At 38.0% G+C, this 22,427-nt stretch overlaps 2 protein-coding genes across 12 annotated transcripts in view; one reads left to right on the forward strand and one right to left on the reverse strand.

The window, feature by feature from the left end:
* Positions 1 to 16,095, forward strand: part of tasor (transcription activation suppressor) — a 119,934-nt gene extending 103,839 nt beyond the window's left edge. For 2 of the 4 annotated variants that reach the window (XR_010002607.1, XR_010002609.1), the window contains exons 27-28: positions 3,057 to 3,115; positions 15,605 to 16,095. The gene's annotated coding sequence lies outside the window, so the exon portion shown is untranslated. Of the gene's footprint in view, positions 1 to 3,056 lie in introns of all 4 variants that reach the window. The other 2 variants (XR_010002605.1, XR_010002606.1) reach the window with 1 other exon arrangement.
* Positions 1 to 22,427, reverse strand: part of ccdc66 (coiled-coil domain containing 66) — a 62,385-nt gene that overhangs the window by 31,152 nt on the left and 8,806 nt on the right. For 6 of the 8 annotated variants that reach the window (XM_062969882.1, XM_062969881.1, XM_062969886.1 and 3 more), the window contains 10 exons: positions 21,580 to 21,683; positions 17,469 to 17,593; positions 14,726 to 14,899; positions 13,417 to 13,548; positions 9,518 to 9,759; positions 9,145 to 9,229; positions 7,367 to 7,528; positions 5,324 to 5,471; positions 3,181 to 3,333; positions 33 to 484 (listed from right to left, as the gene is read on the reverse strand). In XM_062969882.1, coding sequence (XP_062825952.1) covers positions 33 to 484; positions 3,181 to 3,333; positions 5,324 to 5,471; positions 7,367 to 7,528; positions 9,145 to 9,229; positions 9,518 to 9,759; positions 13,417 to 13,548; positions 14,726 to 14,899; positions 17,469 to 17,593; positions 21,580 to 21,683 — 1,777 coding nt within the window. The remainder of the gene's footprint in view (positions 1 to 32; positions 485 to 3,180; positions 3,334 to 5,323; positions 5,472 to 7,366; positions 7,529 to 9,144; positions 9,230 to 9,517; positions 9,760 to 13,416; positions 13,549 to 14,725; positions 14,900 to 17,468; positions 17,594 to 21,579; positions 21,684 to 22,427) is intronic. The other 2 variants (XM_008105253.3, XM_008105252.3) reach the window with 1 other exon arrangement.

Consider the following 22,427-nt stretch of genomic DNA (forward strand, 5'->3'; position numbering starts at 1 on the left):
AAATTTTAATACCATGTTCTCACTACATTCACCTTATTCTTAACACCATCTTCACTGGGAGGTGAGAGAGGTCTATCCGGAGAAATGACACTCTTTTGACTGAGATGTCTAGGAGTGTTTCTTTCAACCAACTGAAGCAGCTCCATTTGTCGCCGAGCTTTCTTTTCTTCCCTTTGCTTTTGCAGCCGTCTTGGGTATTTTTCTGAGGCTGGGATGTATCTCTTGCAAGGCTTGTTTATGTTCCAGTCTGGCCTTTGCTCATTCTTTTCCTTGGGCTGTTTCTGCTGTTGTGCAGATTGTTCATATATATTGCTATAGGCAACAATATTCTCTTTTTCTGAAATCTTTTTCTCTAGACACTGTACTTCTTTCTTACATTTTTTGTTGCTGAAGTTTGCTTTATATTCTGCAGTAATATCTGGAGATGCACTTCCAATTTGCATAGCAGAGTTTTCAGTACTGATGGGTACATCAGTATTACTCTCTGTAAAAACAAATGAACAATGTTTATGTTTCTGGAGATTGGCAATGATGATGAATATTACTGTGGGTTTTTTTAATCTCATATAAGAAAACCATTTAGCTTTAAAATAAAAAGTCTGAGATCTTGCATCAGATATCTACAAATATATAGCTATGTGTCCCATGGTATCTCCCAAAACATATGTTTTCAGTACTCCTGACCATTTTTGTGTTGCTGGGGAACAGGGAGATGCATTGAATCAAAATACAGGAAAAGAGCTAGAAATAGCTGTGTTGGGGTGGGGGCTGCATTCCTTAAATGTTTTGGGAGGATCTTGTGATTCCCATAACAGTGAATTTTGCTGACATAAGGAAGATTTGTGGCACTGTAATTACTAAACAGCTAATGCCTTAAAAACCAAACAAAGAAATAAAACATAGAACCATAATCCTGTAAAAGAACTTTATCACTCGGTGCTGCTGTTCCACTGCTGTAGCACAATCACCAAGAGTGGGTACATACCAGCACTATCACATATCTGTCAATTTGTGCAAATGTGCCAATTTGCTGATCAGTAGTCCTGCACCCGTCCTTCCACATAACCTCTCCCTCAATTTCACAATTCTAATAAATAAATCTTTAAATATTTTTTACAATTTCAGGTATGACAAATAAAAAATGTTGAATATGAAAATAAAATACTGGCTTGGGAATAGCAAGTGAGGGAATGGGAGACTCCTGCCCTCTATGTCACTTCACTTCTGGCATGCCAGCACAGGGAAGGAGGCAGACTGGCAATGGGATGCACATGGCACTATGCATCCTGCTTAAAGACCAGTTTGCCTCTTTCATGTGATACATATCCCATTACATTTAAAGAAGTTCATTTCCAGGTAGATGGTTATAGGATTCCAACTGGTCAGTGAATTCTTTGCATACTGTGTTCAGTTAGACTTATTTCCATGGACATCCTTATTATCTTAATTAATGAAGCTCACACTATGTTAAATATAATCAAATAATCTCAGTTTGTAACATCCCAGAGAATTATGAAAGAAAAGGGACAACAAATATTGCAAAACTGATTTTTTCTAGGAAGTAAAGCAATTTATTATTAATGCTATACATTTCTGTTATAACCATATAGATCTTTCCCTCTACCAAATGATTTAAAAGATACTTATGTAAACAATTATGGACCAATATGGTTATGAAAGAATTTGGTGTGCTTATATATTTATTCCGAAACACAACAGATACTACCATTTAACTGCATTACACACAACCAATCCATATACACTGTGTATGTGGGGAAATAATGTCCTCAAATAGATATGGACCTTGAAACTAAGGGATACATTTGAGAGACAAAGGCCCTAGAACACTGGCATGTTTATCTCACAACCTTGGTAAAGGGACTGTCAAGGTTTTCACATAATAATGGAACTTCCCAAACTTCTGCTCTAAGAGAAGGCTCGACAGCTGAGGTTATTTAATACATGTAATTCAGCTAGTAACCAGAAATATTCCAAGACACTAGGAAGAAAAAAATTTCAGTTTGGATAAGACCCATTCTTCTTACATCTTTGTACATGAAAATGGATCTGCCTCTTCCAGCACCGTGCCCTCTTTACAAACATCTTTCAGAGATGTAACGTATATCACATGATTCCCACTCCTACTGCATCCGCAGAACTTCTATTGAGAACCAAAATGCAGCTAAAGAATAATTCCTAATTTACTCTGAATTTCAGGAAAGGGGGGAGCATAATTATAAACTATCACATCATTTCTTAAATATGGAAATCTTCCAACAAGTTCCCATAACTATTTTAAGTATTGTTTTATCCTTAATTATTACTCTTAAAGATCAAAGGAAAAAACTGAATATCTCATATGAATATAATTATTAATTTAATATTTAACAAGATTTTATTATAAATAAGAATTTATTATAATAATTATTAAAGATGTTTCCAAAAGAAATGATGCCTCATGACTGAACACAACATAGGATTTTTCTCCATGTAAAAGTATTAGTACAGTATAAATACTAGAGATGTGCGCGGTATTTGTTGCATTTCTATTTCTGTTTCGTATCGTCCATTTGGATGGGACAAAAAGGAAAGCCCCCCAAACAAAAATGCAATTGAACTGAAAGGCAGGCAGGAGCCGGTACTGCCTGAAGTCTGCACCCATGGGCCCAAAATTCCTGGGCCTACAGGTACAGGCTTTGGGCCTATGCACCTGGGCCCCGCAGGGCATGCAGCTAATTCCCGAGTAAGGAGCGCTCCTTACTCGGCACTCAGCTGTAGGCCCTGCGAGGCCTGGGTGCTTAGGTCCACCCGGGTGCTTTGGGCTGAAAGAAAACGTAGTGTTTACACCTTATTTAATTTTTTGATTATTTAATATTTAATGTTTATTAAAGTGATATTTGTCTTTACTGTTCTAATGTAGCACAAATCCTATGTAAAATCATACTACGTATTTTTGACATAAATATTGAAATCTGAAATATATACAGAAAGTCTTTACTTTGCTTTATTCGGCCTAGAAGACAAAACAAAACAAATGTCTGACCTCCCAATTTCAGGAGGTGAGACGAAAACGGAACAGGGCCCCACTGAAAGCTGGAACATGAAACGGGACAAGGTAAGTCCCGAATGCACACCAATAATAAATACCCCTTTTTATGTCTTTTTAATGAACATGCATACCTGTCTGCACAGCGGTGTCTTTTCGAGGAGAAAGAACAGTTTTGACATCATGGTTCACTATGCTGCGACTGCCTTCACAAAAGTCATCATGGTGATCAGTGACATTCAGTAAGCCATCCAGATCAGTACAGTAACTCTCATAATTTATATCACCTACGGGAAAAAAGTATTCACATGTTCCTAAGTCTAGGGCTCTACTACATATTAGTTTAACACTGAATTCACACATTCATCCATTTCTAATGATTACGTGGGATTAAAGGGTTGGGAATGATGTGTTGGTACTTACCATGAATAGTTGGGTTACATCTCCCCATTCATCAAGTCTTCAGGGTGAAGCACTAGGAAGTAATCGATAATCACATGGGAGTATAACCTATGTGATTATGGATCACTCCTCTGCACATTAACACAGTTAAAGATAAGGAAAGACTCCCATTTGTGTGAATTACAGAGACCATGAAGAAGGAGGACAGCTAGCTTACTCCTAACTGTAGTTAGATGACCACTTAAAGAACTATAGTTACAAGTAAGCTACCCCACCTTCTTCATGGTCTCTTAACTCATACAAATGGGAGATTAGCAAACTACTCAACTTTCCATAGGATTCTGGAGTGCCATGAGAAACAAGAAAACAGCAGAGCTCTCCTGAAGGCGTTTTCAGCCCCGGTCCTTGTATCAGTTCTGTCCCAAGAAGCCCTTTGATACTTGAGATCTGAAGAACTGCAGTGCACATATACATCATTATGTTCAAAATTGTTTGTAAAAACTTCCAATTTTATCCCAGAAACCAAGGACAATACCAGTTTAGATTTCAATTTCTAAATACAGTAGAGGTCTGGTTAACCGACTTTCGGTGATCTGACCTATCGTATTATCAGATGTGCTTGCCAGAGGGATGAGCCTCTTCCCTTCGGCAAGCACCCACACTTTGGAGAAGCCTGGTGCATGGTTGTTGTATGTTTTCCGGGCTGTATGGCCATGTTCCAGAAGTATTCTCTCCTGACGTTTTGCCCACATCTATGGCAGGCATCCTCAGAGGTTGTGAGGATGCCTGCCATAGATGTGGGTGAAATGTCAGGAGAGAATACTTCTGGAACATGGCCATACAGCCCGGAAAACATACAACAACCCTGTGATCCCGGCCATGAAAGCCTTTGACAACACAGCCCGGTGCATGTTGCTAAACAGTAACATACACCGGGCTTCCCTAAACTGGGTGCTTGTGGAAGGGACGAGACTCTTCCATTCAGCAAGCACCCAGCTTGCTGAGAAGGATAATAGGACCTTCCTATTATCCTAAAGTTTCGGTTATCCAACATTCCGCCTGACCATTTATGTCGGATAACCGGAACTCTACTGTATTGTTTTCTATTTATTTGATAATGCCATCAAGGTATAAGGTGTTTTACAAAGTGCAACAAAATTCATGAACCTAACATCTAAAACTCAACAAAGGGAAGACACTGGAAGTGGAAGCCAAGTGTACAAATTCCGGGGATCCACTCACTTCCAAGCTAACTAAAGGTCAAAGATCTGTCAAAATGAAGCAATTATCACAGATACACCAAAATAATAATTTACTGATAACATGCAGATGTTAAGGAGAATACAACAATAAAATCTAAACAAAGGCAAAGGTGAAGTTAGCTCACAACTCTTCATCTGACTGAAACTGTTCTTCATAAACACTGCTGTTCACCTGAAGAACAAAATACTGCCCCAACAACCAGGGCTCCTGGGCTGGGCTACAGTCAAGAATACAGCCAAGCCAGTGGCTTGGTTTTTCCTGAACTTTTAATATTCCTATTTCCCTTGTTCTGAAAAGTGCTGATATTTTCTGAGAGGTTGGATTACTCTATCCTAACAAGGGAACAGCTTCTCAGGTATTATGAGATAAAAATAATCTTATCTATATCTACAGCATGAGTTGTCCTTCCATAGGCTGCAGGAGAAACTGCAATCCTTGAAAGCTGCATTATATGCTATCAACTGCTTGATTAACAATTAAATTACAGTTAACAGTGTTTAGTATCCCTTAGCCTTATAAAGCCCATGTAAAAATTCTTATTAGAAGATAAGAATCTCTGTGTGACTTGGGTTTATTGTGAAGAAGTGACCCAACTAAAAGCCTGTTACTTACTGCTACCAATATTCTTTTGTAGTTTAGAAGTATCATGTCCCTTTTCAGCCAACTCTTTAATGCGTTGTTCCTGTTTCAATCTCTGGGCCAGCTCTTGAGCTTTCTGCATTGTCTGATATAGCACATTTGTTTTAAGAGCCATAATTTCCTAAGGGAATAAAATAAAGACAGAAAAAAGAACATTTAGCAAAAAACCCATACATTTATTTATTTATTTATTTCAGTTATTTATACCCCGCCCTTCTCACCCGAGGGGACTCAGGGTGGCTTACAAGTGGCAATTGATGCCGTTACACTGATATACAATAAACTAAAACGATTAAAACAGTCATAAAATAGTCATAAAATACAATATACAAAGTTTAAAACAATGCAAAGTGCTTATGCCATTCATCCACCAGACCTTATACAAAGTAAATTTTTTAAAATAATTTTTGACACTATATTGAACACTACTTATTCGATTTACATATTATTTGCATAACAGAGAATATATTTGGGTTACACAATCAATATGTAAAATGTCCTTTTAGATATTTCTGCGTAGATGTATATTAAGTACAACCAGCCTGAAACATCCTCCTGCAGAGTTTCCCCTTGAACTGCCATGCTATCTGAAGTGACATGAACAATATTCCTTAGTAAATTCCTCTTGAATGCTCAAAAGCCTTGATTATGGTGAGAAGCTCCACCATTTTATTGATGTGAAGCTAGGACCCTTAGTATGACCAATCACCCTGAAATGTCATGCTCCCCAACCTATTAAAGTAAATGTAGTAACCATGAGGATAGATCTGGAGATTTGAATGACATGCCTTAAAGGAGGTTTGAACATATTAAGATACCTGTGGAAGTATGGTTAAATTATTGTACTGGTAATCTTGTGAAGGACTGAATTGTTTAAGAAATCAATGCTGGTGAAGTCAGAATTAGGGACATGCCAGATATGAAACCATCAAGCCCAACTATCTTTATACTGCGATGCTGTTTGAACCCTATATCTATGGGTCTCTGGGAAATTAAGTTTTCTCTATGACTGACTCCAACATTGCCCCCATGGAATCTCTCTCTCTCTCTCTCCCTTCCCTCCCCAAACTTCCTTTTTATAAAACATTTCCAAATAAAACATTTCCAAATAAAACTTGTGCCTGATTTAAACAAGTGGTTGTGTGCTTTTGGCTGTATTATGCACACAGAGATCACACTAGCGCTAGAAAATGCTGCCAAGGCAAGTTGTGGCTGGGTGAAAAAAATGTTGCGAGCTTTTGGTTCTATGCACACACAGTATACAGAGAGCAATGTAGCCCACGCAGTAACCCTCAAAGATTCTCGAAAATTAAGCAAAAATATAAGACACTTGTAAGGCAAAAAACACCCACCCACCCTAAAAAAGAATAAGCAAGTCCCTGCCTGTCAGTGCCTGTCTGTGTCTCCATGGCATGCAAAGCTTCTCTCTCCTTTTCTTTCCCCAGTGTGAAGAGTCAGCCTGAACTGACTCTGAACTGAACTGACCCTGTGTCCTATGCCTGCCTGCCTGCCTGGAAAGCTAACCCAGTGTGGAGCTCCTCTCTCTTTCCCTTCCCAAGCGCGAGTGGAGGGTGTGGCAAGGTGCTGGGGAATTTAAAGAGCAATGGCCACAGACCCGCCTCCTCAGCCCCCCCCCCCCCCAGCCCTGTTTGGCTGAGAGGCATGGCAACCTGTTTGGATTTGCCTCCCGGTAGTGCTTGGTTGCTCCGTGAATTTCGATTCTTAATTTTTTGGCGTGGACAATGCCTGTGTGTTGGATATCACGTCAGAGGTACAAATCTAATGAATTTGATGCGACTTACAACAAGCTACAAAAAAATGAACAGCCCTAATATGCGTTCATACATACATACATATATTGGAGTTATTGTACACTTAAAAATGTACCTGTTCCAACTTACAAATTCAACTTAAGAACAAACCTATAGAACCTATCTTGTTTGTAACTTGGGGACTGCCTGTATGTGTCAGATTGCTCACTTTAATTACTTCCACAAAATGCTATAAGTTGCTGACCTCTTTTTGCTTTTGTTTGAGCAGATCTTCTTCAAACTGCTTCTTCATCAGTTCTTGTTCTTTGGCAAGCCTTTGCTCTTCTTCCTGGTCTTCCTGTTTCCTTTGCTCCACTTCAAGTTGTTTCTGCTTCCGTTTTTCTTCTACTTGTGCCATTATGGCTTTCTAGAAAAATTAAACACACAATGAAAAGATTTTAATAATTACTGATGATATTATAACCATTTACATACATATAAAAAGAAAAATGTTCTAAATCCAAGACCCTCTTTGAATATCTTTTATTAGGTTTTTTCTTTTACATAAAAAAACTCTGAACTATTGATTACATTTTTTGCATTTTATCTGATAGACAAACAAAAAATATTTTTGTATCCTCTTCAAGTTAAATAATTGTAATAGTCTTGAAAGCGGGTCTATAAAAACACGTTCAAACCCATATCCAGATTCAACATTAACAGCACCTAATAAAAAGCATTTTTGGTACTGTCAATTTAAGCAAACCTTCTAGAACAGTGGTTCTCAACCTATGAGTCTCCAGATATTTTTGCCTTCAACTCCCAGAAATGCTAACAGCTGGTAAACTGGCTGTGATTTCTGGGAGTTATAGACCAAAACACTTGGGTGCCCCTAGGTAGAGAATCACTGTTCTAGAATCTTGTGCCAATAATTCTGTTAGTTTTGCTTAATATCTCTGTTTTCTAGGCCTTTTCTTCCAAAGTCCTAGACAAGAAAATGTGTATAGAAGTGTACATGTGTGAAAGAAGGAAGTACTATGGAACGTGAGGTAAACATGGCAACAAAAATACAGGGTAAAAAACCTGAAATTGCAAGACATAGTTTGGTTTCTAAAATTAACACACAGGCAGTCCATGAGTTACAAATATTAGACTGGCAAACAACTCACAGTTAAGAACGGGGGTGAGACAACAGGAAGAAAGAAAAATATTCCCCTCGGAAAGGAAATTCACTCTTGAAAGAGTTATCATGGGGAAATGGTGTCTCCACTGAAGCTTTCTCACCAATCCTTGTTTCCACAGCAAACCAAATTTTTCCAAAACCAATTATCACAGGGACAGAAAATGTGGTGAAATCTTATGAACAGGGGCATAAGCAACAAAACAAACTCCACAGTGGTATTAACCCTTCCGTATGCTATCCAAAGATTCAAAATCTATATTTTTGGCTGGATTAAAAATGTACTTCTTCTGGCTTACATACAAATTCAATTATGAGCAAACCTATATAACTTATCTTGTGTGTAATTTGGGGACTGCCTGTATTTTGATTGCTCAAGATGACTTAACTAAACGTTGAAGGAAAAACGGTAGACCAAATATATCTCTGTGTATTCCTTGCCTAAGAAAACCCTTTCAAATTCATGAGGTCACCGTAAGTAGATAGGCAATATATACACATATACTGAAACTCACACCTTCACTGTCAGGATACTGACATAATCAACTGAAAATTATTCAAACTAGAATAAGAGACTGTATAATGACACACACAAAAGCTTGTCTACAGTAAGCTTTAAATACACATGATAAAAATTAAGCAAGCGACAATGCTCCAATGAATAAAGCCTTACATCCCCCCCCCCCCCCCCCACAGGAGTGCTATTCCTCACAGCCCTTATGGCAATCCAAGTTTAGCTATATTGCTACATCACTTTTCTTGTTACATTCTGCATTTTGTCAAATGTTAATGTTTTCTCTATCTCAGTGGAAAACAGCGAGTAAAATAAAAAACAACACTGTATTAGACATTACTGATTCTACCTGATGTTCTAATTGCTTTTGACGTCGCCTCTCTCTTTCCTCAATTTGAGCAGGATCCAAAAGGGCAGTCATTGAACGAAGGAAACTAGGAACAGAATAACATCTGGGTGATATGATCAATTAAAAATATACATAAAACTGTTCATAAAAAAAGTCTGTAGCATTTCAGCACACCAGCTATTATACTACTTTCAACAATTTTCATGTATGCAATTTTGCATTAATACAAGTCCAAAGAAAATTATCTAATTTTGTACATAAATAAAGAACAGTAACTGAAACCAAAACAAACTGTTCAACACAATCTCCAAGAATAGCCTTGCAGATTATAATGCTAAGGAAATAACAGCAGTAATCAGACAGGGAAATTCACCTGGCTTTCTGACTTGACTCTGAAATATTGCTTCTAGATGTTTTTCCAGAAACCTCAATCTCTGTAGGTGTCGAATGGCATGAAGTTGTAGGTGTGAAAGCTGTTTGTTTCTGAACCTCAGGGGGAAGATGTAAAGCTTCAGCCTGCTTTTTATATGTTGAATTTAATGGACATTGTGAAAAACTGTTAGCCTGATTCCTGAAAGAATCAAAATGCATTGTCCACTTGTCATGTTCTTCACCCTATAAAATGTGAAGCACAATATATATAAGCTTATGCCAATTTTTTCTACCAAATTATATGAAGCAGCCAACACCATCTATATATATAACAGGGTAATGAAATTTCAGCCTAGGACAAAACAACAAAACTAAACACCCCACAACCTCGAAAATTGACAGCACAACCCCTCATCCATGCCTCAAGTACAAGACAACAAAAAGAAAAGAAAAATAAAGTCCTAATCAGAGGGAGAGAAATAATTGTTTTTATCCAATTGCTGCCAGTTAGAAGGCTAAGCTCCACCCACTTGGTCTCCTAGCAACCCACTCAGCCCAGGAGACAGGCAGAGAATATCTACCGAGAAAGCAGTCACTAATGAAAAGACCAAGGCATTGACATCCCTGGCCCATCCTCTGTTTGGATACCAGCCAGCATGGCAACGTCAAGAAATAGCTTTCTAAGATCTACAGAGATACCTGCAGGAACACCTCAGCAAGCGAGAGTCCAAAAGTGGCAGGTTAAAACCCAGAACTTCAATCAGTGGCTAATACCGAATGTGCCACATGCACAATGGAGGACCTTCTTACAGCGACACCAGAGGCACTTGAAGTGGCCAGCTTGTGGTCAAAGGAAATTCAGTATAATGCAAAGTTTTTAACTTTTGTTTGTGGATTTTTAAATACATTATAACTATATTCTAAATTCACTTCTGACATGATAAATAAATAAATAAATAAATAAATGTAAATATCAGGATTTGAATGTTTACATTCACTGGACAATACACAAAAAAATTAAGTGCTCATAAGGAAAGCTAGAAAAGCTTTGTATTTCTTAGTATGTAGTTACTAAAAGACCGCATTACCCCGCATGTCTAGCATTATTGTCAATAAAACCTTAGAGAAAGTATGCCTGGCAGTTTGAGGACTCAGCTTATATAACCCTTCAACTACAGATATCCTTCTCACTCCTTGAAGAATGGGATATAAAGGAAAACAAGGATACTGTGAAGGATAGAGTGTACACCCCTCCCTTTCTCTTTTACAAGCCAGCAAACTAAGGAGCTTATACATACGGCCATATATGTGGAGTTTGTTCCCAAAAGGTACCAAATTTCCCCCTCTATAACTAAAATGAGTTATAGATGGCAGCACAATGTTGGCTAGTAGAAGAATATTACGGACAGATCAAAACTATTGAAGTATATCAAATCACTTTGGAAAATGTAATTTTATAGCAAAATAATGCATATCCTCAGGACATTTTTTCCGATTCCTGAAAAATTTCTTCAGATGGATTTGGTACTCTTTGGAAACAAGCTCCATAAATTTCTCCTCTTCCAAGTAATTGTGTTAGCTGGAACAGAGTGATAGGCATATGGCAAAGATTTCTTATTGTAAAGGTACACAGATACATATATAAACAGAATGCAAATGGTAAGAAGGAATACAAGAAGGAATTTTATTACTACACATTTTATATTGTACTAGCTGTGCCCAGCCACGCGTTGCTGTGGTGAAGTATGGCGGTATGGGAAATAAAGTATTGAGGAGTTGGTGGTAGTTAAGATAAAGGGCAAAGGTTTCCCCCTGACATTAAGTCCAGTCGTGTCTGACTCTAGGGGTTGGTGCTCATTTCCATTTCTAAGCAGAAGAGCTGGCGTAGATTCCTCCAAGGTCATGTGGCATAACTGCATGGAGCACTGTTACCTTCCCGCCGGAGCAGTAGCTATTCATCTACTCTCATTTGCATGTTTTTGAACTTCTGGGTTGGCAGAAGCTGGGGCTAACAGTGGGGGCTCTCTCCGCTCCCCCAATTCAAACTTCTGGACCTTATGGTCCAGAAGTTCAGTAGTTCAGCGCTTTAACACGCTGCGCCATCAGGGGATATTATTTCCTAAAGCTTGTGAATATACAGTATTTCTGATTGTGGTTTTTTTTGTCTGTTGGAGGCAAGTATGAATGCTGCAATTAGGCAAAATGATTAGCATGTAATGGCCTTGCAGCTTTAAAGCCTGGCTGTTTCCTCACTGAGTGAATTTTTTGTTGAGAGGTGTTAGCTGGCCCTGATTGCTTCCTATCTGGAATTCCCTTGTTTTCAGAGTGGTGTTGTTTGCGATATTTTATGTGCTTCTACTGTCTGTGGCCCTGAGAAAACAGAGGATATGCCAGACTTTGATGATGGGAATACTTTGTTGGGAGGTGTTAGCTGGCCCTGATTGTTTCCTGTGTGAAATTCCCCTATTTTTAGAGTGTTGCTCTTTATTTAGAGTTCTGTTTTTAGAGATTCTCTTGTTCTGTTTTATCATACCACAGTAATTTTTATATATTCTGATTTTAGTGTTTTTGAATACTTGGAGCCAGATTGTATTCATTTTCACGGTTCACAGCAACACAACAACAACAACAACAACAATAATAGCAATAATAATGATTTTGGTAATGCACACTGCTTCATTCCCTTCTCAGCTTCCTTTCTGGAAGAATCCTTTCTTGGGAGGTGTTAGCTGGCCCTGATTGTTTCCTTTGTGGAATTTCCAATTTCCCTGCTTTCAGAGTCTTGCTCTTTATTTACTGTCCTGGTTTTAGAGATTATATTAGTCTGTATTATTGTATCACAGTAATTATTTCATATTATAGTAGAATCTCACTTATCCAACATTCGCTTATCCAATGTTCTGGATTATCCAACACAGTGTGCCTTTTAGTAGTCAATGTTGTAGTAGTCAGTGTTTTAAATTCATTGTGATATTTTGGTGGTAAATTTGTAAATACAGTAATTACTACATAGCATTACTGCGCATGGAACTACGTTTTCTGTCAAATTTGTTGTATAACATGATGTTTTCGTGCTTAATTTATAATGATGACCTAATTTGATGTTTAATCGGCTTTTCCTGAATCCCTTCTTATTATCCAACATATTCACTTATCCAACGTTCTGCCGGCCTGTTTATGATGGATAAGCGAGAGTCTACTGTATATTGATAATGTTATATTATCTGCTTAGAAATGGATTATATGAGGCCCCTTCTACAGAACTGGATAAAATGCACACTGAAGTGGATTATATGGCAGTGTGGAGTCAAGATAATCCAGTTCAAAGCAGATAAGATTCTAAATGGATTATATAGCTGTATGGAAGGGCCTGGAGTCTACACGGCCATATAACCCAGTGCAAATTAGATAATCTGTGGAAGAGGCCTAAGTGAGGCCTAACTCTGCCTGTCCCCTGGGCTGAGTAGGTTGCTAGGCGACCAAGTGGGCGGAGCTTAGCCTTCTGACTGGCAGCAATTGGATAAAAACAATTATTCCTCTCCCTGTAACTAGGACTTTTTTTTCTTTTCTTTTTGTTGTATCAACCTAGAGGTGTGGATGATGGGTTGTGTTGTCAAATTTCGAAGTTGAGGGGCCTGTAGTTTTGTTGTTTTGTCCGCTGCCCTGATTCCATCACTCTAGATATATATAAATAAATATATATAAAATATAAAAATTATATCTATCTATCTATCTATCTATCTACATACACATATTATATATATAATATATAATATAATATAAAAAATAGAAGATAGATAGATTGATGGAAGAATGAGAGATGACAAGGTTGTTTAAACTTATTTCTTTTTAAAATAATGACTTTTTTGTTTCAAATTACCCTTTATAAACCACAACTACCTTTGATAAATTACATTTTTCTTCAAGTTTTCGCAGCTTATCAGCTTCTTTCTGTTTATCAAGCTCTTCCAGCCATTTTTTCTGTTGTTCACGTTTGACAGCACTAAAAGGATGTTCTACTGGTGCTGGTTCCTAAAAAAGAAACAACAGGTTTATATCCACAAACTGTAATTTGGTTCAAATATGTGGACATTCTTATCTGCTGGACATGTACAGCAAGCAAGATAAGCAAGATGAATTAACCTGATTACAGCTTGCTTTATCTTCAGCAATTACATTATAGAGATTAGAGATTCTATACAGGTCCTAGAGATAATGCACACACACAGATTTTCAGATGATTGTAGATGGGTTCTTACTCAATTCTAACTTCAGTCCAACATAATGACTATAAAAATATAACACTGTCGTATTCTCAATCACCAATTACATCCAAGTCAAAGGTTCAAGAGAGGAGGCATCCTTGATGAAAATTTTGCAGGGAGGCCTTTTCCTTTGTGTTTTGCTATTAACATAAACATAAAAATAGAATTTAGGCTTAGCTCTGCTTTCAGTACAAAACAAACTGTTCTGTAATACCTGTTTTTACTTATACTTCCCTACATTTTATCAATAATGTTTTGTCAACATGCTCTAGAAACTGACATTCATTATCTGTAAAAGAGATGCTTTTCTCTTTATTGACACTCTTGTGCTACAAAGTCCTTGGGGAAAACAAATGGAATGCAGTTCAAAAATAAACAATTTTCCTTTATCACAGTTTGATGTGTCTTGCCTCACAGCTGATGGGGAAGAGCAGGCCCAACAGTAGATGAACACCACCTCACTGTCTATCATTTTTTCTTCCCCCCCCCCGAAAAATGTAAAATCCACATATGTTTTGTAAATCACACTGACTTAAGTCTTTGATTAATATATTCTAAAATATAGCATGACCAATAATCTGTCCCTATAGTATCTCATGCCATTTAATGTAAGTGGAATAAATGACAATTTATTATACTTTAGTTGGGATGCAATATGCAAGATAGTGCAATATAAATCTCCACAAGGATACCTACTAATTCCATTATCTGGGATACAGAGGCTACTTCCTATTTTTACATAGCATCGACAAATGGCGCCTGTCCTGGTACTATATGAACTAATCCTTTCAGTGCATTAGTGTGGGACGTCATGTAATTGAAGCATTTCTACCCAATCAAACAGAGTGAAATGGCTACAAAGACACATATCACAAACAGACAAATACATTGTCATAAATTTAATATTGAACGCACAAAACTTTTTCATGACAATCAGTTCTTACCCCTAACACAAATGCTGTCCGAATAGCAGCAGGTAAATCAGGAGAACTGAAACTAGAAAACTGTCCTGTTTGACCACTCAAAACGCTGGGTGATACTTCACTAGTCTCGGTGGTTACACATCTACAAATGTGGCTATCTTCTGTTGTAGCACTCAGGTCATCTGAAAATGCCATCTAGAAATGAAGTATTATTATTATTAGTTCATTTTTATGAATTAGATATCTATCTTAGGTGTTTTTTCAATAATGAGACTAAAGGTGAATTACAAAAACAAAAATACATTTAAAAGCAATTAGAAAGTAAAAACTTTTAAAAGTTATTGTTAAAAACTATCCATTAAATGAAATCCATTATAAAATCTAGCCATAAAAATACAAATGATTAAAATTAACAAAATAGCAACACCTTTCAAAGCTCTTGTAACAAATTTCTAAAAGTGGGATGGAAGCTATCCCAGGATACATATACACTATAGAATTAGTGCAGCTTGACACCACTTTAAATTCCATGGCTTGATACTATGGAATCATAGGAGTTGTAGTTTTATACAATTCTTAGTCTCTGCCATATAGTACTGGTGCGTCACCAAACTAGAAATACCAGGATCCCATAGCTAAAATACTGTAGTGTCAAACTGCATAATTTTGCAGTGTAGATGCATCCCAGGAGGTTCTAAAGCCTGGTAAAAACAATTAGGAAAGTACTCTCTTGTTTTCCCATCAAATTCTCCTGAGAAGACAGTGGAACAAAAAGAAGGACCCCTCCAGAAGATATTAGAGCTCAAGCAGACTCATTCTGTAAGACAGTTCTCTGAATAGCCAGTAAACAAGCTAAGCAGGATTTTATAAGTCATAACCAGAGTTTTTAATTGTGCCCAGAAATGGACTGGCAGGTAATTGAGCTGGGAAGAACAGGAAGGACGACGACTAGAGCGAAGATGGCGGAAAACTCAACTTTTATGTGACAAGACAATATAGAAGACATCTTCGCTCTTATAAAGTGGCAATTTGCACAGGAAAGAAAGGTTCCTTCTCTGCACGTATTGTGTCTGCAGATTCACATCCAGCTGAGCTGTTCAGAGTGGTGAGAGGCTTAACCCAGGTGCCCTCCCCTCTAAGCCCATTGCTGGAACCTTTGGTAGCTCACTGTGATGCTTTTAACAACAATTTTAAACTTCAATGTTATGTCTAATTTTTGTTTGTGTATTTTAATATGTATTGTATGTAAATATGTTTTAATATGTATATTTTACAGTGTGTTTTTAAATGGTAATGTGTTTTGATTGTGTGTTTTAACAATGTTGTAACCCGCCTTGAGCCGTGAGAGGTGGGTAAGAAATAAAAATTATTATTTTCTCTTATCCAGTCAATCACTAGTGCCAGACACTGTTTTTTTTACCTTCCTTTGAGTTGGGTGGAAAAGAGAAATAGAACTGGGTGTCATCTGCTACCCACCTTCGATGGTGCTGCCCTATCTCCTTCGCCTACCGTTAAGAGCCTGGGTGTCGTTTTGGATTCACAGCTGACAATGGAAGCTCAAGTCGCTGCTGCCAGCAAACAGGCCTTTTTCCACCTACGACAAACGAGGCAATTGGCACCCTATCTATCTGATGAGGTGCTGGCAACAGTCATCCATGCCACGGTCACGTCTAGGCTGGACTATTGCAACGCCCTGTATGTTGGCCTTCCGATGTCCACGACCCGAAAGCTCCGTATTGTTCAGAATGCGGCAGCCAGGCTACTCACAAGAACACCCATGAAATGCCACATAACACAGTGCTGTAGCATCTGCATTGGCTTCCAACTGATTACCGTGGTCTATATAAGATGCTAGGTCTGACCTTTAAAACTCTTTACGGCCAGGGCCCATCGTACCTTAGGGACCATCTCTCTTTCTCCCATCATCGGAGGTCGCAACGACCATCCCAACGAGACTTACTTTATGTACCGGGTCCTAGAGATGTGCACTTTGAAAGGACCAGACGCAGAGCTTTTTCTATTTCTGCCCCTGCCTTATGGAATGCCTTGCCGCCTTACATGAGAGCCATGCGTGAGTTAGGGCCTTTTACCCTAGCACTCAAGACCTGGCTCTTTACTAGAGCTTTTAATCTATGTTAATTTTATTAATATTTGTATGTATGTATTTTTATCCTTTACAGTTTTATCTTGTAAATCGCCTAGAGCATCGTGGATGGAGGGCGATTAATAATTAAATGGTGATGATGATCTGACCTGACCCTAAAACTCTGGTTTCATGAGTATCTTAAATTGTACAGGACATACAATAGAACTTGAGACATTCCATAAACAAACAGCCAAGAAGCAAAAAGAAAAAAAAGAATGCAACATTCCAGATCAATTTGTCAACCCACCTGCAAATACATTCAAACTGGAATAATGAAACTTCCAAATTAACTGTCTAGTAATGACAGTTGAAAACTTTTGCGGCCAGAATCACTGGGGTGTTGTATGGTTTCCGGGCTGTATGGCTGTGTTCTGATCCTTTGAAGATGCCAGTTGCGGATGCAGGTGAAACATCAGGAGAAAATGCTGCTAGAACATGGCCACATAGCCTGGAACCCACACCAAACCCCAATGACAGCAGTAATTAGGGAGGCGGAGGCATGGAGGGAAGCAGCCACAACAAAACAGGAAGGTTAAAAGCAGTGATCTAATTAATCTAATAATGTACTTTAAAATAGTTTTTAAAAAGCATTTGATGCATTACACAAAATAGTTTTACCTTATCTTGAGCCAATTGCCATTTTTCTGAGCAGCTTCTTACATCAGTTTTATGCCAAAACGGGCAATATTTTGACTCTGTTTCCAAAGCTTCTTTGAGCTTCTTTTTTAAAGCTACCTGTTCATCTTTAAAGACAGAAACAATTGACAGAATTAATCACTGGATGTATTCAAAAATTACAATGAGCTACATCTTATGGTTTATTGTGATAAAATGACTCTAGACAAGTGTATATACTTGCATCTCCTTTAACAGGCTGTAAAGAGACGAGAAGCTGTTTCCTATTTTTTATTAGCTGCAATTTACAGTGTTACATCCAGGATATAAACTGTGGTGAATCGTAATCTCAGGACGGCCTGGAGATCCAATCCACAATGAGTGGATTAAGTCCCCATGTGCCAACGGCACTGTCAGGAACCTATGTTCTTTTTCCGTTTGTCTGTTAAAATCCTACCTTTCTCCCTTAATTTTTATAAATCTGCCAAATCTACCAGACACAGTTTTAAAAACCTCCCAGATGGGTAAATTGCTTAAAAGTAGTGTTAGACTAGGATAATAATAAATATTTTAAAGAATGTATGTAAGCAAAATCTTCAAATGTGGGAAAGGATGAGATTACCCTGAGGTCTTCCTAAACAGCATTCAGAAGAATGGTGCTACAATCTGTAATTCCTAAATAAGTAAGAAATCACACCCAGGAAGAGACCTGGGGTAAATAACTATCATTTTGAATTGGACCTCCTTATCATCTTGCAATTGTTGAGTTATACTGATGGAGAATATTCATTTTTGGATGGTAGGATGTACAATCCATGATCTCCCTCTGAGTTGGTAAAGTTAGATAAACAGGCAAATATATCTATATATCTATATATATAAAAGAGTGATAAATCACGGCACCGGACAAAACAACAAAACTAAACACCCCACAACCTCGAAAATTGACAGCACAACCCCTCATCCACGCCTCAAGGACAAGACAACAAAAAGAAAAGAAAAATAAAGTCCTAATCAGAGGGAGAGAAATAATTGTTTTTATCCAATTGCTGCCAGTTAGAAGGCTAAGCTCCGCCCACTTGGTCTCCGAGCAACCCACTCAGCCCAGGGGACAGGCAGAGTTAGGCCTCACTTAGGCCTCTTCCACACTGCCTATAAAATACAGATTATCTGATTTTAACTGGATTATATGGCAGTATAGACTCAAGGTCCTTCCACACAGCTATATAACCCATTTCCAGGCGCAGTAATGCTATGTAGTAATTACCGTATTTACAAATTTACCACCAAAATATCACAATGAATTTAAAACACTAACTACAAAAACATTTACCATTAAAGGCAGACTGCGTTGGATAATCCACAACATTGAATAAGCGAATGTTGGATAAGTGAGATTCTACTGTAATATGAAATAATTACTGTGGTAGAATAATACAGAACAATATAATCTCTAAAACCAGGACTGTAAATAAAGAGCAACATTCTGAAAGCAGGGAAATTGGAAATTCCACAAAGGAAACAATCAGGGCCAGCTAACACCTCCCAAGAAAGGATTCTTCCAGAAAGGAAGCTGAGAAGGGAGTGAAGCAGTGTGTATTACCAAAATCATTATTATTGCTGCTATTACTATTATTATTATTACTATTATTATGTTGCTGTGAACCGTGAAAATGAATACAATCTGGCTCCAAGTATTCAAAAACACTAAAATCAGAATATATAAAAATTACTGTGGTATAATAAAACAAAACAATAGAATCTCTAAAATCAGAACACTAAATAAAGAACAACACTCTGAAAACAGGGGAATTCCACACAGGAAACAATCAGGGCCAGCTAACACCTCCCAACAAAGTATTCCCATCATCAAAGTCTGGCAAATCCTCTGTTTTCTCAGGGCCACAGACAGTAGAAGCACATAAAATATCACAAAGAACACCACTCTGAAAACAAGGGATTTCCAGACAGGAAACAATCAGGACCAGCTAACACCTCCCAACAAAAAATTCACTCAGTGAGGAAGCAGCCAGGCTTTAAAGCTGCAAAGCCATTACATGCTAATCATTTTGCCTAATTGCAGCATTCATACTTGCCTCCAACAGTAAAAAAAAAACAAAAAAACAATCAGAAATATTGTATATTCACAAGCTTTAGGAAATAATATCCCCTGATGGCGCAGCGTGTTAAAGCGCTGAGCTGCTGAACTTCTGGACCGAAAGGTTGCAGGTTTGAATTGGGGTAGTGGAGAGAGCCCCCACTGTTAGCCCCAGCTTCTGCCAACCCAGAAGTTCGAAAACATGCAAATGAGAGTAGATAATAGCTACTGCTCCGGCGGGAAGGTAACAGCGCTCCATGCAGTTATGCCACATGACCTTGGAGGAATCTACGCCAGCTCTTCTGCTTAGAAATGGAGATGAGCACCAACCCCTAGAATCAGACACGACTGGACTTAATGTCAGAGGAAAACCTTTACCCTTTATCTCAACTACCACCAATTCCTCAATACTTTATTTCCCATACCGCCATACTTCGCCACAGCAACGCGTGGCCGGGCACAGCTAGTGTGTATATATATAGATAGATAGATAGATAGATAGAGAGAGAGAGAGGAAAATGTTATGGTGAATTTGGTTAGTCAGGCAATTAAAGTAATTTAGAACAAAACTTAAGCTTTTTTGACTCCCAATTCCTTTTTACCTGATAAATGTGTACATGACCCTAAGTACATAAAGGATGGAAAGACAGAGAGAGGCAGAAAGGTGCATGCATGAACAAGAAAAAGGGGGCAGTGAGAAATATGAAAGAAAGCAGGGCAAGAAAAACATGTACATGTGTGTAAGACAGAAGGGAAAGCAAAGAGAGGAGAAGCAGAGACGTGTGTGAGAGAAGGAAAGGCCTCTTTGACTCTTCTTATGGAGAGAAAAAGCAGGGTATAAATAAATATAATAAACATAGTAATAGAGAGACACACGTGCATGCACATATGAAAAAATCAAAGGCAACCTAAATATAGTTATGGTGACCCCATTTGAGGTCTCGACCTATAATTTAAGAATATCTGGTTTAGAGAGTAGGGTGGTAAACACGCTGGATAATACACTGAAGGGAGACAGGTAGAGGTTTATTGAACAAAGAGAAAAATAATTTGAGCTTTTGCCAGTTCAAATTGAGCTTCTGCCAGTGGAGCCCCCGATGGCTAAGTGGACTAAAGCCTCGTGACTTGAAGGTTGGGTTGCTGACTTGAAAGCTGCCAGGTTCGAATCCCACCCGGGGAGAGTGCGGATGAGCTCCCTCTATCAGCTTCAGCTCCATGCGGGGACATGAGAGAAGCCTCCCACAAGGATGGTAAAAACATCAAAACATCTGGGCGTCCCCTGGGCAACGTCCTTGCAGACGGTCAATTCTCTCACTCCAGAAGCGACTCAAGTTGCTCCTGACACACACACACAAAAAAAAGCTTCTGCCAGTTTGCTTGGCACATGGGGGCTAAACTCAATCAAGGATTGTACCTCCTAACATCCCAGAATGAGTACAACTGGGATATTTTTTTACAAATATTGTTGATAATAGCCAGTTAATTAATAAAAGCAAAAGCTTCTGGCTTCCTATTCACAGGCACATTAGGAATTGAGGTGGAGAAACACATGTGGTTGCCTGGGTTCATTCCCATCATGGATTTTCATGGTTTGTCATGCAATGCAAATTCACTACAGATGAACAACTAAAGTTGACAGAAATCATCTACACTGTTGAGCTAAATTTTAAACAAAGACAATAAGGTTTAACATCTACTTGTATGAGTATGAAAACATATAAATACCACCTATATTGTAAGTAACAGTCATTTGATTAATATGCGTGATAGTATGAAAATAATAAATGAGAAACTCAGTATCAGTATCAAGTGGATAGAGTGATAACTAAAATATGTACAAGAGATGCCCACAAAACCTCTAGATGTACCCTAAAAAGATTGGCTTGAAAAATAATCATAATTCACTAATTTAGATATATATATATATTTAACTATAGCAACAAAGTATTTATATAAACACAGTGCCTATTTATGCTTTAAATACATAATGAATAAATATAGGCAGGTACACTATACCCAATTCTTTCTTCCATTGGGACCTCTTGGCATCTAGTAAGGATTTATCTCTCTCTCTTTCTCCTAGGGTACTAAACATATCAGCTGGTTTCCATGAATTCCTGCTGGAGAAAAATCAGAAGGTTTAAAAAAAAAACCCTGCTAAGATTGGAAGAAGGCTATAAGATTACTCTTCTATTGTGTTCCTCAAGGGATAGTAAATTAATCAAATTGGCTGTGCACTTTGTACACTGAACTATACTATTTCTTTTATTGGCCTCTGGTAACCACTCCTGAATAGAAAAATTAATATTTCAATAAAAATACTCACCTCAAAGTAGTACCAGTGTGTATTTACATAATATTTTCAAAAGCATCAAAGCATACATCCATTGTACATTTTCTGAGATCATACAGGACACATTCACATGTGCTAAATCATATAGTTTAGTCTGACAGTGTGTTTGAGTAGAAACATGTTTAGCTTCCTTCTGAGTTTACATCCCACTTGTTCCTCTGTGGCTAGAAGAGGCTTTGAAGATTTGTTTTTCTTTTAACACTCTATAGTTTGCAATTCTGCCAGAGTTACAAATTGTGTTAGCTGTGGTTAACATTAACTATGATTAATTCTAACAATCTCAACCACAGATTCTGAGATCAGCTTGTGAAAAATAGCTATTGTTAATGAACTGGTTGGCAGAGAAAGCTTAACAAATTAAAATAGAAGAGAGGAATGGGTAGCTGAGATAAATCTACTTTTTAAACTTTCCTCTCCCCTCAAAATGGGTAAAGGGCATGACAATCTTTGGGGGCTCACTATGTCTCCTTCCTGGCTAACCTCATTTCAACATAACATCCAAACACAGTCA

The sequence above is a fragment of the Anolis carolinensis genome, chromosome 2 (assembly GCF_035594765.1).
Source record: "Anolis carolinensis isolate JA03-04 chromosome 2, rAnoCar3.1.pri, whole genome shotgun sequence".
Taxonomy (NCBI): Eukaryota; Metazoa; Chordata; class Lepidosauria; order Squamata; family Dactyloidae; genus Anolis; species Anolis carolinensis.